General features: G+C 42.5%; 1 protein-coding gene across 4 annotated transcripts in view; it reads right to left on the bottom strand.

Moving 5' to 3' along the window:
* The window catches only part of MUSK (muscle associated receptor tyrosine kinase), a 63,127-nt gene that overhangs the window by 41,098 nt on the left and 9,104 nt on the right, over window positions 1-12,925 (bottom strand). For all 4 annotated transcript variants that reach the window (XM_009902135.2, XM_054178277.1, XM_054178278.1 and 1 more), the window contains exons 4-5: window positions 11,835-11,962; window positions 11,212-11,353 (exon numbers count right to left, since the gene is read on the bottom strand). In XM_009902135.2, coding sequence (XP_009900437.1) covers window positions 11,212-11,353; window positions 11,835-11,962 — 270 coding nt within the window. The remainder of the gene's footprint in view (window positions 1-11,211; window positions 11,354-11,834; window positions 11,963-12,925) is intronic.

Genomic DNA, 12,925 nt, shown 5'->3' with positions numbered 1-12,925 from the left:
TGGAAAATAAGAGCAGGGCTTTCACCTCCACCAAGGCTACTTAAAGGAGAAAGATGAAAGAGGTCTTTGGAAGATATAAGGCATCAGCATAAGAAAAATGGTATTGGTCGACATTCAACTCACAAAAGCTGGACTTTATAAAATATCTAGGGTGTTCACATGCCCCTCCTATTCATCTTGGTTTCTCAATATGAAAAGGCAGTCACTCATGGATAGTCATCTCAGTTTGCTCCGTTCCCCTTTATCTGATAACTGTGAACATTCTCTACCTTCTAGTCTCTGTTGTCATGTAGGAAGCACATGCTTCCTAGCTACCGTGCCAGAGGGATTTTGACTGCAATATCCATTTTTCTTTTCTCTTTTTCTCTTGAAACCACAATTCATGCAATGATGTGAGAAATTCATGTGTTTTTTTTATAAGTGCTTTTCCAAACCCTTTGTTAAGTGAAAGAGGTTTTTAAAATAGGAAATAGCAGATCAAATGTCCATTATAGAATTTCTCACATACGCAATGTCAGAAACTTCATTCTCCCAAGAGGCCTCCTTTGCAGCTCCTCGGTGCAGGAGGTCACCCCACAACAATTACTCAGAGACAGCAGGCACCTCATGCCTGTGCCACAGCAGAGCAAGCCTCAGGAACAACATGAATAGATGACATTTGTTCATTCATTTGCTGAAGGTCTGAGGCTGTTTTCTTTCTCCTGCCTCTTCCCTTGTTACTCTGTAATTAGGGATATGGTCATATCTGCAACATCTGAGAAACTCAGGATAACCCTGGTAAATGCAGTAGGTAGGAGGAGATTTAATGAGATGTTCTAGGCTTTCAGTTCCGCCCATACCACCCTACTGAGGCCAGTTACTCTGATGTAATTACAGGCAAGCTTGGTATGATTTTCTTCGCCTATGATGTTCCCTCCCACCCGACCCTTTACAATTTTTAACAGTATACTGAGATATTGACCATTTTCTGTGACAGGACAAGCATCACTGTGGACTGGAAGGCAAATCTTTCCTGGTGTTTCTGCCTCTGCCCACAGCAGAGCCAAACGCCCCTTCCTCAAAGTTAGTATCAGAAATTTCACCCACTGCAGCACTGCAACCTTCCTTGTCAGTCCGCTATTTGCAGTCCACCTCACCTAAAATATCCTTCCACAGAAGATACCACAGCTGAGAATTCAGATCTAACATCAGTAGCTGATGTGCATGGGCAAGAATCAAGGAAACAGTGATGACTGGCTACTTTGGCAGTCTCTTGATGTCTCCTTTCCCTGTTTCATCAAAGTACAAAGACATTGACTCAAAACTGCAGAAAACTCTCTGCATGGCACCTACGGATTTCTTGAATGTGTTCCATACAAACTGGCAGATCAGCTGGAATAAATAGGTACCTTAATTCTTGTTACTTGAATTATGGTGTGACTTCCTTCTCTTTTGAATTATCTGTGACGCAAATTTATAACAAGACTACATAAAGAAGTCCATAAAACAGCTGCAGGAAGCCAGTGCTTTACAGTTCATGGGCATAGGCTGTTAACTAAATAGACAAGGCACTGCTTTCTATTGTCACCTAGTATGTAGTCTCCTCATTGCCTCCAAGAATTAGACAAAACAACTGAAAAACAAAACACAAAAAAACCCAAACCTTAGACCAACTGTACTCATGTTCTGGCAGATATTTCCATTGAAAGGATGATTCTCCAAGGAAAACCTTCCTATTTTTAAGGCTCAGGCAGTTCTTACAAGTGGCTTATAGAGGAACATTTTTGTGGCCTGTGGCAGGGTATTATTTTAGTAGCTAGTAATAAGCAATAAACTGTGGGCAGGAAAAGACTTCTATCTACCAGGGTTGGAATGTAAAACTAAACAATGTCTAACTCGGGGACCATGTGGATGGAACATTGCTTCTACCCTTGTACTGATTTGTTAGTTCTGTGAGCTTTCACATGGCAGCACAGGAGGAAGTGGGGCAGCAACACTTCAAAGAGTGATGAATGAAATTGCCTGGACAAAAGTTCAGTAGCCCAGAACCAACAGCCTATTCAGCCAGTTGCAAACTACAGAGAAATTTGATCCTGCCCTACCCCCCACCCCCCTGCCCCCAAATGTTATTATATCAACACAAAATCAAAGAAGTTAGTTTCTTGATAAGCACATCAGCTCTTCTAGCACTTGTCCTAGCTAATAGTTTATTTCCTGATAGAGGAGAAGAGAAGAGAAGAGAAGAGAAGAGAAGAGAAGAGAAGAGAAGAGAAGAGAAGAGAAGAGAAGAGAAGAGAAGAGAAGAGAAGAGAAGAGAAGAGAAGAGAAGAGAAGAGAAGAGAAGAGAAGAGAAGAGAAGAGAAGAGAAGAGAAGAGAAGAGAAGAGAAGAGAAGAGAAGAGAAGAGAAGAGAAGAGAAGAGAAGAGAAGAGAAGAGAAGAGAAGAGAAGAGAAGAGAAGAAGAGGAATAGAATAGAATAGAATAGACCAGGTTGGAAAAGAACTTCAAGATCATCAAGTCCAACCTATCATCCAACACTATCAACTAAACCATGGCACCAAGCCCCCTATCCAGTCTCTTCCTAAACACTTCCAGTGATGGTGACTCCACCACCTCCCTGCACAGCCCATTCCAATGGGCAATCACTTTCTGTGAAGAACTTCTTCCTAACATCCAGCCTAAACCTCCCCTGGTGCAGCTTGAGACTGTGTCCTCTTGTTCTGATGCTGGTTGCCTGGGAGAAGAGACCAACCCCCACCTGGCTACAACCTCCCTTCAGGGAGTTGTAGAGAGCAATAAGATCTCCCCTGAGCCTCCTCTTCTCCAGGCTAAGCAACCTCAGCTCCCTCAGTTTCTCCTCATAGGGTTTGTTCTCCAGACCCCTCACCAGCTTTGCTGCCCTTCTGTGGACATGTTCCAGCAACTCAACATCTTTCCTAAACTGAAGAGCCCAGAACTGGACACAGGACTCAAAGGTGTGGCCTAACCAATGCTGAGTATGGGGGCACAATGACTTCCCTGCTCCTGCTGGCCACATTGCTCCTGATACAGGCCAGGATGCCATTTGCCTTCTTGGCCACCTGGGTACACTGCTGGCTCATATTCGGCCTACTATGAACCAGTAGCCCCATGTTCCTCTCTGTCTGGCCACTCTGACCCCAGCCTGTAGCACTGCATGGGGTTGTTGTGGCCAATGTGCAGAACCCAGCACCTGGATGTGTTAAGTGTCATGCCGTTGGACTCTAGTATCTAGGCATGCCTTTGTACAACGATGAGTTCAAAACTACACTCCAAAACTCCGGAATTCCACATTTTTCTTGTGTCACAGACTGGAGATTAAGCGCAAACTTCAAGTAAATCACAAGATGGAGGATATGAGTCTAACTCAGCACAATGCCAGCAGGACCATTTTTGTACTCTTTCCTGTCACATTTTAGTCCATGCATTTATCACCTTTTTCTTGCTTGTACAGCATTACAATCGTGTCACTATGTCAAACTGGGAGTATCTGATGTTTCACTGGCTGAATGCAAAACCTAGAAAGGCACAACAGGAAGATTGTCCTCCATCCTCAGGGGAAGATGCTAAAAAGTCTAATAAACAATTCAGACTGTCTCCCTATAGTAGAGGACTTCCATGTGTGTGTTCCTCTGGGAATGGCAGGACACTTCTCAGAAGAACATTCACCTTCAGTTGTGTTAGTACCTAATCCACTACAGCCCTTCATACATTTTAATGGCAATAACTCCAATGCTCTTGTTACGGCTGAAGATAAAAATTAAGCTGATAAAGAAACATCTAAGGCTTTATGCCTCACCTATAAACAGCAGTTATTTCTAAACTTCAGGCAATTCACTGCTGACTTTTTAATTTCTCTTGTGACTATTTTTTCTTTGGAGAATGAAAAATTGTAGGACAGGAGCCCATTCTACCTGTTCATAACATGGCATTTTCCTTCTCCCTAGCAGAGAAAGAAACACAGGATTACAGAATCATTTCAGTTGGGAAATACCTCTAAAAGCATCAAGTCCAACCATTATTGAACTTTACCAACTCTGCTGCTAAAGCACATCCCTTGGCACCATATTCATGCATCTTTTAAACACCTTCTGGGATTTGGATTCAACCACTTCCCCAAGGAGCTTATTCCAATGTGTGAGAAATCTTTTAGTGAAGAAGTTTCTTATAATATCCAATCTAAATATTCCCTGGTGCAACTTGAGGCCATTTGCTCTTGTCCTAACACTTGTTTTAAGGAGAAGCAACTGACACCCCTCTCACTGCAACCTCCTTTCACGTAGTTGTAGAGAGTCTTCTCCAGACTAAACAAACCCAGTACCCTCAACCACTCTTCATGATACCTATTCTCCAGACCCTTTACAAGCTTAATTTGCCTTCCCTGGACCAACTCCAGCACCTCAACATATTTTTTGTAGTGAGGGCCCCAAAACTGAGCACAAATACTCAAGGTGTGGCCTTGCCAGTGCTGAGTACAAGGAGACAAGCACTTCCCTGGTCCTGCTGGTGGCAACAGGACAAGAGGACACAGTCTCAAGCTGCACCAGGGAAGGTTTAGGCTGGATGTTAGAAAGATGTTCTTCATAGAAAGAGTGATTGCCCATTGGAATGGGCTGCCCAGGGAGGTGGTGGAGTCACCATCACTGGAGGTGTTTAGGAAGAGACTGGATGGGGTGCTTGGTGCCATGGTTTAGTTGATTAGATAGTGTTGGATGATAGGTTGGACTCGATGATCTTGAAGTTCTTTCCCAACCTGGTTAATTCTATTCTATTCTATTCTATTCTATTCTATTCTATTCTAGTCTAGTCTAGTCTAGTCTAGTCTAGTCTAGTCTATTCCATTCCATTCCATTCCATTCCATTCTATTCTATTCTATTCTATTCTATTCTATTCTATTCTATTCTATTCTATTCTATTCTATTCTATTCCGTTCCATTCCGTTCCATTCCATTCCATTCCATTCCTTTCCACTCTATTCCGTTCTATTCTATTCTATTCTATTCTATTCTATTCTATTCTATTCTATTCTATTCTATTCTATTCTATTCTATTCTATTCCATCCTGTTCTGGGAATGGAGTATCAAAACAACTATTCCAAATATAGGCCAGGATGCTGTTAGCCTTCATGACCACCTGGGCTGAGCAATAAGCCTCTGGCAGAACACAGAGACCGGGTCAGGTGAGCAAGCCTGTAGCTCATGTCAAAACTTACTGGTTTACTGCTATTTTGTGATAGTCATTTCTTACTTGATACAGGAATTATGTATACTTTTTATATTGGTTTATAAGCACCACATCTGAAAAAAGATAGTGAGGGATTAAAGCAAAAACATCCAGTGGAATATATTTCACACAGTAGGAAAAAACCTACCACTCAGCTTCTTTCTCTGTCTGAGAGACAAACATGCTCTGAACAGGAGTATTCCCATGCCTCCTACTAAGCAAGCACTTGTGGCTTTAAATTTATTATTTCAATGTCATACAATTTATGCACAACAGGTATGGAGAATATAATTTTTATGCACATCCAGTCATGGCAACCATGGAGAGTATAGAGTTTTAGATAGGCCAAGAAGACAAACCTGATGAGCTCTTCCATAGCTTTCACTGAACTGGTCCTGGTAATAGACTGGATTGATGTCACTGCAAGTAGCACTGAAAAGCTAAGTTCCTCCTGCTCTACAGCCTATGGTCCATATTCAAGGATCACCTTCTCTGTGCCCAGAAGCAAAGTATACCAACAAAGAGGAAGGCAGGAAAGAATGTTAGGATACCTGCCTGGATGAGACAGTAGCTCCTGGACACGCTGTCACACAAAAAGAAGCTATACAAGGAGTGGAAAAAAGAACAGCTAGAATAGGGGGCATACAAAGAAGGTGCCCAAGAAGCAAGACAACTGGTTAGAAAAGCTGAAGCTCAGTTAGAATTACATCTAGCCAGGGAGACTGAGGGAAATAGCAAAAGTTTCTATATGTACATTAATAGCAAAAGGAAGACTAAAGAAGGTGTGGGCCCCCTCAGAAAGGGAACGGGAGAACTGGTGACAAGTGACACGCAGAAGGCTGAGGTTCTCAATGACTTCTTTGCCTCAGTCTTCACTGACAAGGGCTACAGCCACACTCCTAGAGTCACAGAAGATAATGGCAGGGGCTGGAGAAGGAACTGCCCATGATGAGTGAAGATCAGGTTCATGACCATCTGAAGAACCTGAAAGTGCTCAAGTCCATGGGCCCTGATGAGATACACCCACAGGTGCTGAGGGAACTGGCAGATGAGGTTGCTAAACCCCTCTCTATTATATTCCAAAAGTCCTGGCAGTCTGGGGAGGTCCCCACTGCCTGGAAAAGGGGAAATGTAACCCCAGTTTTCAAAAGGAGAAAGAGGCATGACCCAGGGAACTACAGGCCAGCCAGCCTCACCTCTGTGCCCAGTAAGATCATGGAACAGATCCTCCTGGAAGCACTGCTGAGGCAGAATAATAATGAAAAGGTGATTTGGAACAATCAGCAGGGCTTCACCAAGGGCAAATCCTGCCTGACAAATCTGGTGGCCTTCTATGACAAGGTCACAACATTAATAGATGAAGGTTGAGCAATTGGCATCATTTACCTGGACCTCAGCAAGGCCTTCGACACTGTTCTGCACCACATCCTGGTCTCCAAGCTGGTGCAGTATGGGTTAAATGGATGGACCATTCAATGGATAAAGAACCTGACAGTTATGCCATCGTATAAGGTTATCTGACTTCCACATGATGTGTCCATGCTAACTACTCCTGATAACCCTCAATTCTTTGATATGCTTTGAGTTGGCACTCATTTGGGTGCTGTGGCCAATGCTTGCCTCTTGTGTGCCATCCCCATACCTATGCCCAATCCCTGATGTGAAATCAAGGGGACATCCCATGCGCTGCACAGCCTTTCAGTGAGGACAATGGTGTCTGTGGTCTCAGCACAGTTTCTAGTGAAGATCCTGGCTCTTCCCACAGACCCAGCAGTCAGGTCCATTATGATTGTGTTTCTACCCTTAGAGCATTTTGCTTTTTAAGGAAAGAATATGTTTCACCACTATGTGTTCAAGTTCATGTGGGTTTACCCCAAAGGTAGGGAAAAACAGAGTCCAAAAGGACAGGTGTTTTTTTATCTCTTTTAATTAAAGTCATGACCCAATTCTGGACATCAAAGTTCATCAACTGATTTGAGTTCATTAGGTCATCACCTGAGCTCTGGTGCCTGAAACATGCACTGGGAGAGGAGGCAGACTGTGTAAACCTGGGGTCAGTCCAGGCGGTGGGCAGCAACTCTTCCTGCCTGCCCCTCATTTAGTGATGAAAATCTGGAACAACTGAACAACAGTTTGTGGCAGTTTAGGCTGGGTGCCTCCTCTTCCTGCCACATCAGTTACACCTCCGGTGTCCAGAGTGTCCAACCCAATAAGGTGGACACAGGAAGCAGCGTATTTCATACCCATAAATCCTGTGCCCTATAAATCCATCTGCAAAGTCATTCTCTTCTTGCCTCTCTGCTCCCCTGGGAGATGCTCCCCATCCGGTAACAGTGGGGGAGTATCTCAAGGTCTCGTAGGCCTGTCCAGGCCTAATGTCAGGAGGAGAAGAGGGGCAGAAAGTCTCAAACCTGGCCAGCCTAAGACTAACCTAGAGTGGGGGGGAAGAAAAAGCCTTGGGGGTTTTGGGTATACCCTCAGGTGGGGAGATGGGAAGTGTTGGGAGGCTTTTGGGTGTGCTGTAAAGGACTCTATACTTTGGGATATCTTTGCCACTGTGCTTTGTAGTTTCTATAAAACATCAATTGCTTTTCCATTTAAACTTTCCATTACTCCCCAATCCTTTAGTGTGAGTGTCATTCCTTTGTCTCTCTTAGGGCAATAGAGGATCTGTCTAGCCTCAAACCAAGACACAGTTCCACTAAGAGGCTTCTATTGCTTTCTCATTCCTGACAAGAGCTGTGTCTGAATAGTCATCTAAAATTGCCGCTCAGATTATTTCAACTTTGCTTTAAAAATAACAAAGCTTTTAAAATATATAAGCTGTGCCTTAGAAGTAATAAATAGAGGTTGGTATTATAAATTCTGAGGAAAGCCAACAAGGCATGAAGAAAAAATATTTGGAAAGCTAAAACAGCAACATTTTTCAGACTGTTTTACCCAGAACCACTGAAACCAGAGAAGGAGGACTGTAAGACACAAACACTCAGGCCAAAAGTATGATCAGTTTGAATCAGTGGGTCCAGCATGGTTATGTATCTGAGACTTGCTGTTGCTTCTAGGCCCAACTTAAATCATTCAAATTAAATCATTTAAACATGTTCCTGACTATTTGTGCATTAAGAAACCTGACTGCATGCAGGGGGCAGAAGGTCAGTCTTTGAGGAAGTTAAATACCACTTTGAACAATGCCTGAAACTAACTGCATGACTAATGCTGAACCCATTAAAATGGAAGATCATAACAGAAAAGTAGAAGCCTCTTTCAGAAACCAGGACCTGAGTGATTGAGATTTAGCTAGGCATAAATATTTGCACTGCTCTTTGACTGGGCATTTGCTTCAGGATTAAATATTCATTTTAACCAGACACACTTAGCCATTTTATTTAAACATTAAGCCACACTATGCAGGGTGGTAATTTCAATGTAGCACCAAGATTTAAGGAAAAATTTTGCAGTATTATTACAGAGGCAGAAAACTTCATGTCTTCATAAGTTCTGTGAACACAGTAAATCATAGAATCACAGAATTGTCAGGGTTGGAAGGGACTTCAAGGATCATCTACTTCTAATCCCCCTGCCATGGGCAGGGACACCACTCGATAGATCAGGTTGCTCAGAGCCACATCCAGCCTGGCCTTAAAAACCTCTAGGGATGAGGCTTCCACCACCTCCCTGGGCAACCTGTGCCAGTGTCTCACCACCTCTCACTTCTTCCTAACATCCAATCTACCCATTTCTATTTTTGTTCCATTCTCCCTAGTCTTATTGCTCCCTAACACCCTAAAAAGTCCCTCCTCAGCTTTCTTGTAGCTCCCTTCAGATACTGGAAGGCCACAATAAGGTCTCCTTGGAGCCTTCTCTTCTCCAGACTGAATAGCCCCAATTCTCTCAGTCTGTGCACATAGGAGAAGTGTCCCCTTTCCTGCATCAAATAATATTAGTTTGTTATTATTTACTTGGAGGTTATTGGGTTTTTTTAATGGTAATACTTAAGGGGGTTGGGAGAGCAAAGAGAGAAGAGATACTAGAAGTAGTAATAAAAGAGGCTCATGCATAAGCAGCTATGGGCCTACGTAGGTGTGCTAACTATCTGTGAGAAGTAATACAAAATACTGTGAGGGGAAGGGATCTGTATACACAGAAAGCTGCAGCCAGGATTATTACCTTTGGATTTTGAAAGTGAAAAAATAAAATGCAAACGTGAATCAGTCTATTTTGGGTGTCAGCCTGCAACAACCTGTGTTACATGGCTGCCCTACCAGAGAAACCAAGCTGTGCATGGCAAACAGCACTGCTTTTTTACACCCAGCACATGAAAGGAACACGAGTGGATGTTTTGTGTGAGAGCACTGAGCTGCCACTGATTAATTAAGAACTAACCTCCCTCATTTTAAAAACAGCACACACAGGGTCTCCTTTGCAATCAGGGTATTTGTGGATTGTTTTGCTGTTCCTTGGATTAACATGCAGCTGGAGACAGGGACAAAACAAAACAAGTTATCACCCTTAGCATCCTGAAGTTTGGTGCAGTTTCAAGCCTGCCTTTAGATTCTTTAACTGTCTCTGGTAGATCTGGAGCCATAAAATCCTGATGTCTGTTGCCCTTCAGGACAGAGGAAGGGTTTGTATTCATGGCTTTAAGTATTTGCCATTCATAGCTCTTGACAAGATTTTGGCCAGTGTCTGAATGATGGGACCAACCCAAAATCCAGGACACAAGCCGTTTTCAGGCAGAACCAGGTGTCTTCAATTTGCCCCATTGGTTTTAGCTCAGGAGAATTACAGCTCTGAAACTAGAACAGGAATAGCTGTCTTCTTATTTCAAAGCTTTTGAAGGAATTTCTAACATACTTTAAGTCTGTGCATGAAAATACATTTTTAAAAATCCAGAAAAACAAGCAAAAAAGCCCTAAACTAAACCAAACAGCCACAAACAAACCCAGAACAAACCTGAACAATTAATGTTTGGGGGTTTTGATGTTGTTTGTTTGTTTGCAATAGCAGATGTACAGTCATCTTTAGCTGGATCTCTTGTACCAGATCTTGCTCTCAGAAGAAAGTCAACAATCCTCTTGGCACTGGGATTACAGCCTAAATAACCTCTGATAGACCCAGGATAAAACAGTCTTTGGAAATGGAGACTCCTTTTCATTTTCTAAAGAACAGTCAGTCTGAATAAGAAATAAACATTAATTCATCTGCTAAGTCAGTCATCCTCCCACTCCACAAAACTGTGCAACCCTCAACTTCTCTTGGAGGATTCACAAACATTGAATGCCTCACTGCCTACATTTGTGTTTCCCTGTAGTCCACTGGTCTCAGCACCCTGAAACTGGTGGTCTTTTACACCACAAAACAAAGATCCTCTGTAAATAAGAGACAGGCACAAAGCACATAACGATCAGAAACTGAAAAATCAATCTGGTGTTCAGCTTAGATGCAGAAAATGTTCAAGTCCTCGAGGATAAAAGCTCTGTTTACTTGAAGAATCGACCGGTTCAAATGGAAAATCAGAGGTAGAGCAACTTATACATAAAACTGCCAAATGGTTCACGGTTTGCAGCTGCAGCTCTCTCTGATCAGGTTTTTTGAATCAAGTTTCCATGGCCATCTCCACAAGCCACAGCGTATAACCCAGGGGACTGGTGAGACCTTTCAAACAAGAATCAAGTTGGCATCTTGGAAAACATCAGTCAGGAAGAAAAACATATTTAGGAGTCTTTACTGAGACAAATATCCCACCACAGCCAGAGCAGATGTGGACAAGGACCCTTCACCAATAGTCTCTTTCACCATCACTCAGCAAAGAGAGCAAGTGTAGACAGGATTCCTCTATTTCTTTTTCTGTTTTCCATTCTTTTCCTTTCTACTGCCTTTTGGGTTCATCTTTAGGATGTTTTTTTAACATCAGTGTGATATACTTCAGGTTAATTCAAATTAACCAGGCATGCACAAGGAGCTGGAGTCTGGTGAAGCGGTTACTCACCTTCCACTACCACAGTTGCAGGTTTTGAATAGGCTGTGCCCAGGCTGTTCTTGGCTACGCATCGATACTGCCCTGCATCTTCTCTCTGAACATTGTGGATCCTTAAATTCCCTGAATCAAGGACAGCAATGCGGGCATTCTCCTGCCAGAGGAAGGAGCAATCAAGGTGAAGGCTCTGCTTTCAAATACTGGCCTAACATGCATGAAAATTATTTGTGTTGTCCTGTAACTGAAGGATTTGGTGCCAGCTCTTCCTGTTAAGAAGTGTCATGGTACACACATCCATGCCTCTTTTTGCAAATCAGTGAATGGCAGCTTCATAAGAACCCTGAAACCTAGCCAAGCAATTAAGTAGTGATTACTTATGAGGATATTCATAAGTGCATTCACCAGCATTGGGCTATGCTAAATGTACAAGTATAATATAAAATATAGATACACAAAGAATGTGTGGTTTATAGGCAGAGTAATTGCAGATAAAGGCATTCATGAGATGAGCCCTGGACTTTCCAGATGCTTGCTTCCTAGCAACTAGAATTTAGAAGTACTTTAATTAAGATAATATTTTAACAAGATACCTTTAGCAAACACCTAGCATTACTTAAATTTCATTCTCTACTTACCTTCACAACTGTGTCTCCTTTGATCCATGAAACAGAAGGCTTTGGATTCCCCATTGTAGTGCACGGAAGAACAGCCTTTAAGCCTTCTATTATTTCCACATTTATAGGTGGCCGGGTTATTTTGGGTCCTAAAGTTTTAAAAGTAAAAAAAATTAATTTGAGATATACTGGAACAGGAGAAGTTCAGTCTCTGCTGTTTGTGGTTTGTAGTTTTTGGTGGTGTTTTTTTGGTTTGGTTTGGTTTGGTTTGGTTTAGTTTTTTTCTGGACATTGCTAAAAGGTAAAGTGGTCTTAAGTAAGTCACAAGCTGCCTTGGATATAAAAAACTTTCCTAAGCACATCGGAGTTCCAGTTTATAGATGCAAAAGCAGCTAAATGCACAAGTTTTTTTGTTTTCAGGAGTGGAGTTTGACAGCCACTTAAATTAGGGCCTGGGGTAACATCCAAATCCAGATAAGAGCATTTCCAATATTGAAGAAAGTTTGCATACCAGGTTTTGACATTCCCCACCACACAGACAGTGTCTTGTGTATCAGCTCAGATCTGGAGTGGAGATAGTTTTAACCCAGTATTGTCTCCAGCTCAACAAGAAGAGTATGTAAACTAGTCAATGTCCATAACTGAAGGATTTGTAACTATGCTAGTAAAAAAGAGGAAAGGATCCTTGAAGAATTGAAAAAGAGAAAATGAAAATTAATTTTACCCAGAGGAAAACAAGTCTTAGCTTACTGTGGGCTGGGAGTAAGGAAGATCCTAATCTCAGTGTTTGGGGAGATAGGAAGTTTTGACTACTTTGCACATTATTGAAACAGCAGAAAAACAAGATTCAGAGAGCATCGCCCCTGGCCTCCACCTGCAGGCTGCTGGGGTGCTGGAGACGCCCAGAATTACCAGACCTGGAGCTCTGTAGCACAAACAAATCCTTTCCTCCAAACAGATGTTTTAGCTGGGTTCTATGTCAGCTTCTCTTTTAAGTGGTTGCACAAATAGCCATGTGAGTTCAGCTTCACCAAGCTGAGTATGTACATAACTCTCTGCAAGAACCAGTACTCTGCCTTCCATGTGGGATGATGAGAGTTACACCGTAGTGC

Source organism: Dryobates pubescens, chromosome Z (assembly GCF_014839835.1).
Source record: "Dryobates pubescens isolate bDryPub1 chromosome Z, bDryPub1.pri, whole genome shotgun sequence".
Taxonomy (NCBI): Eukaryota; Metazoa; Chordata; class Aves; order Piciformes; family Picidae; genus Dryobates; species Dryobates pubescens.
This window is presented reverse-complemented; position numbering and strand designations above follow the sequence as displayed.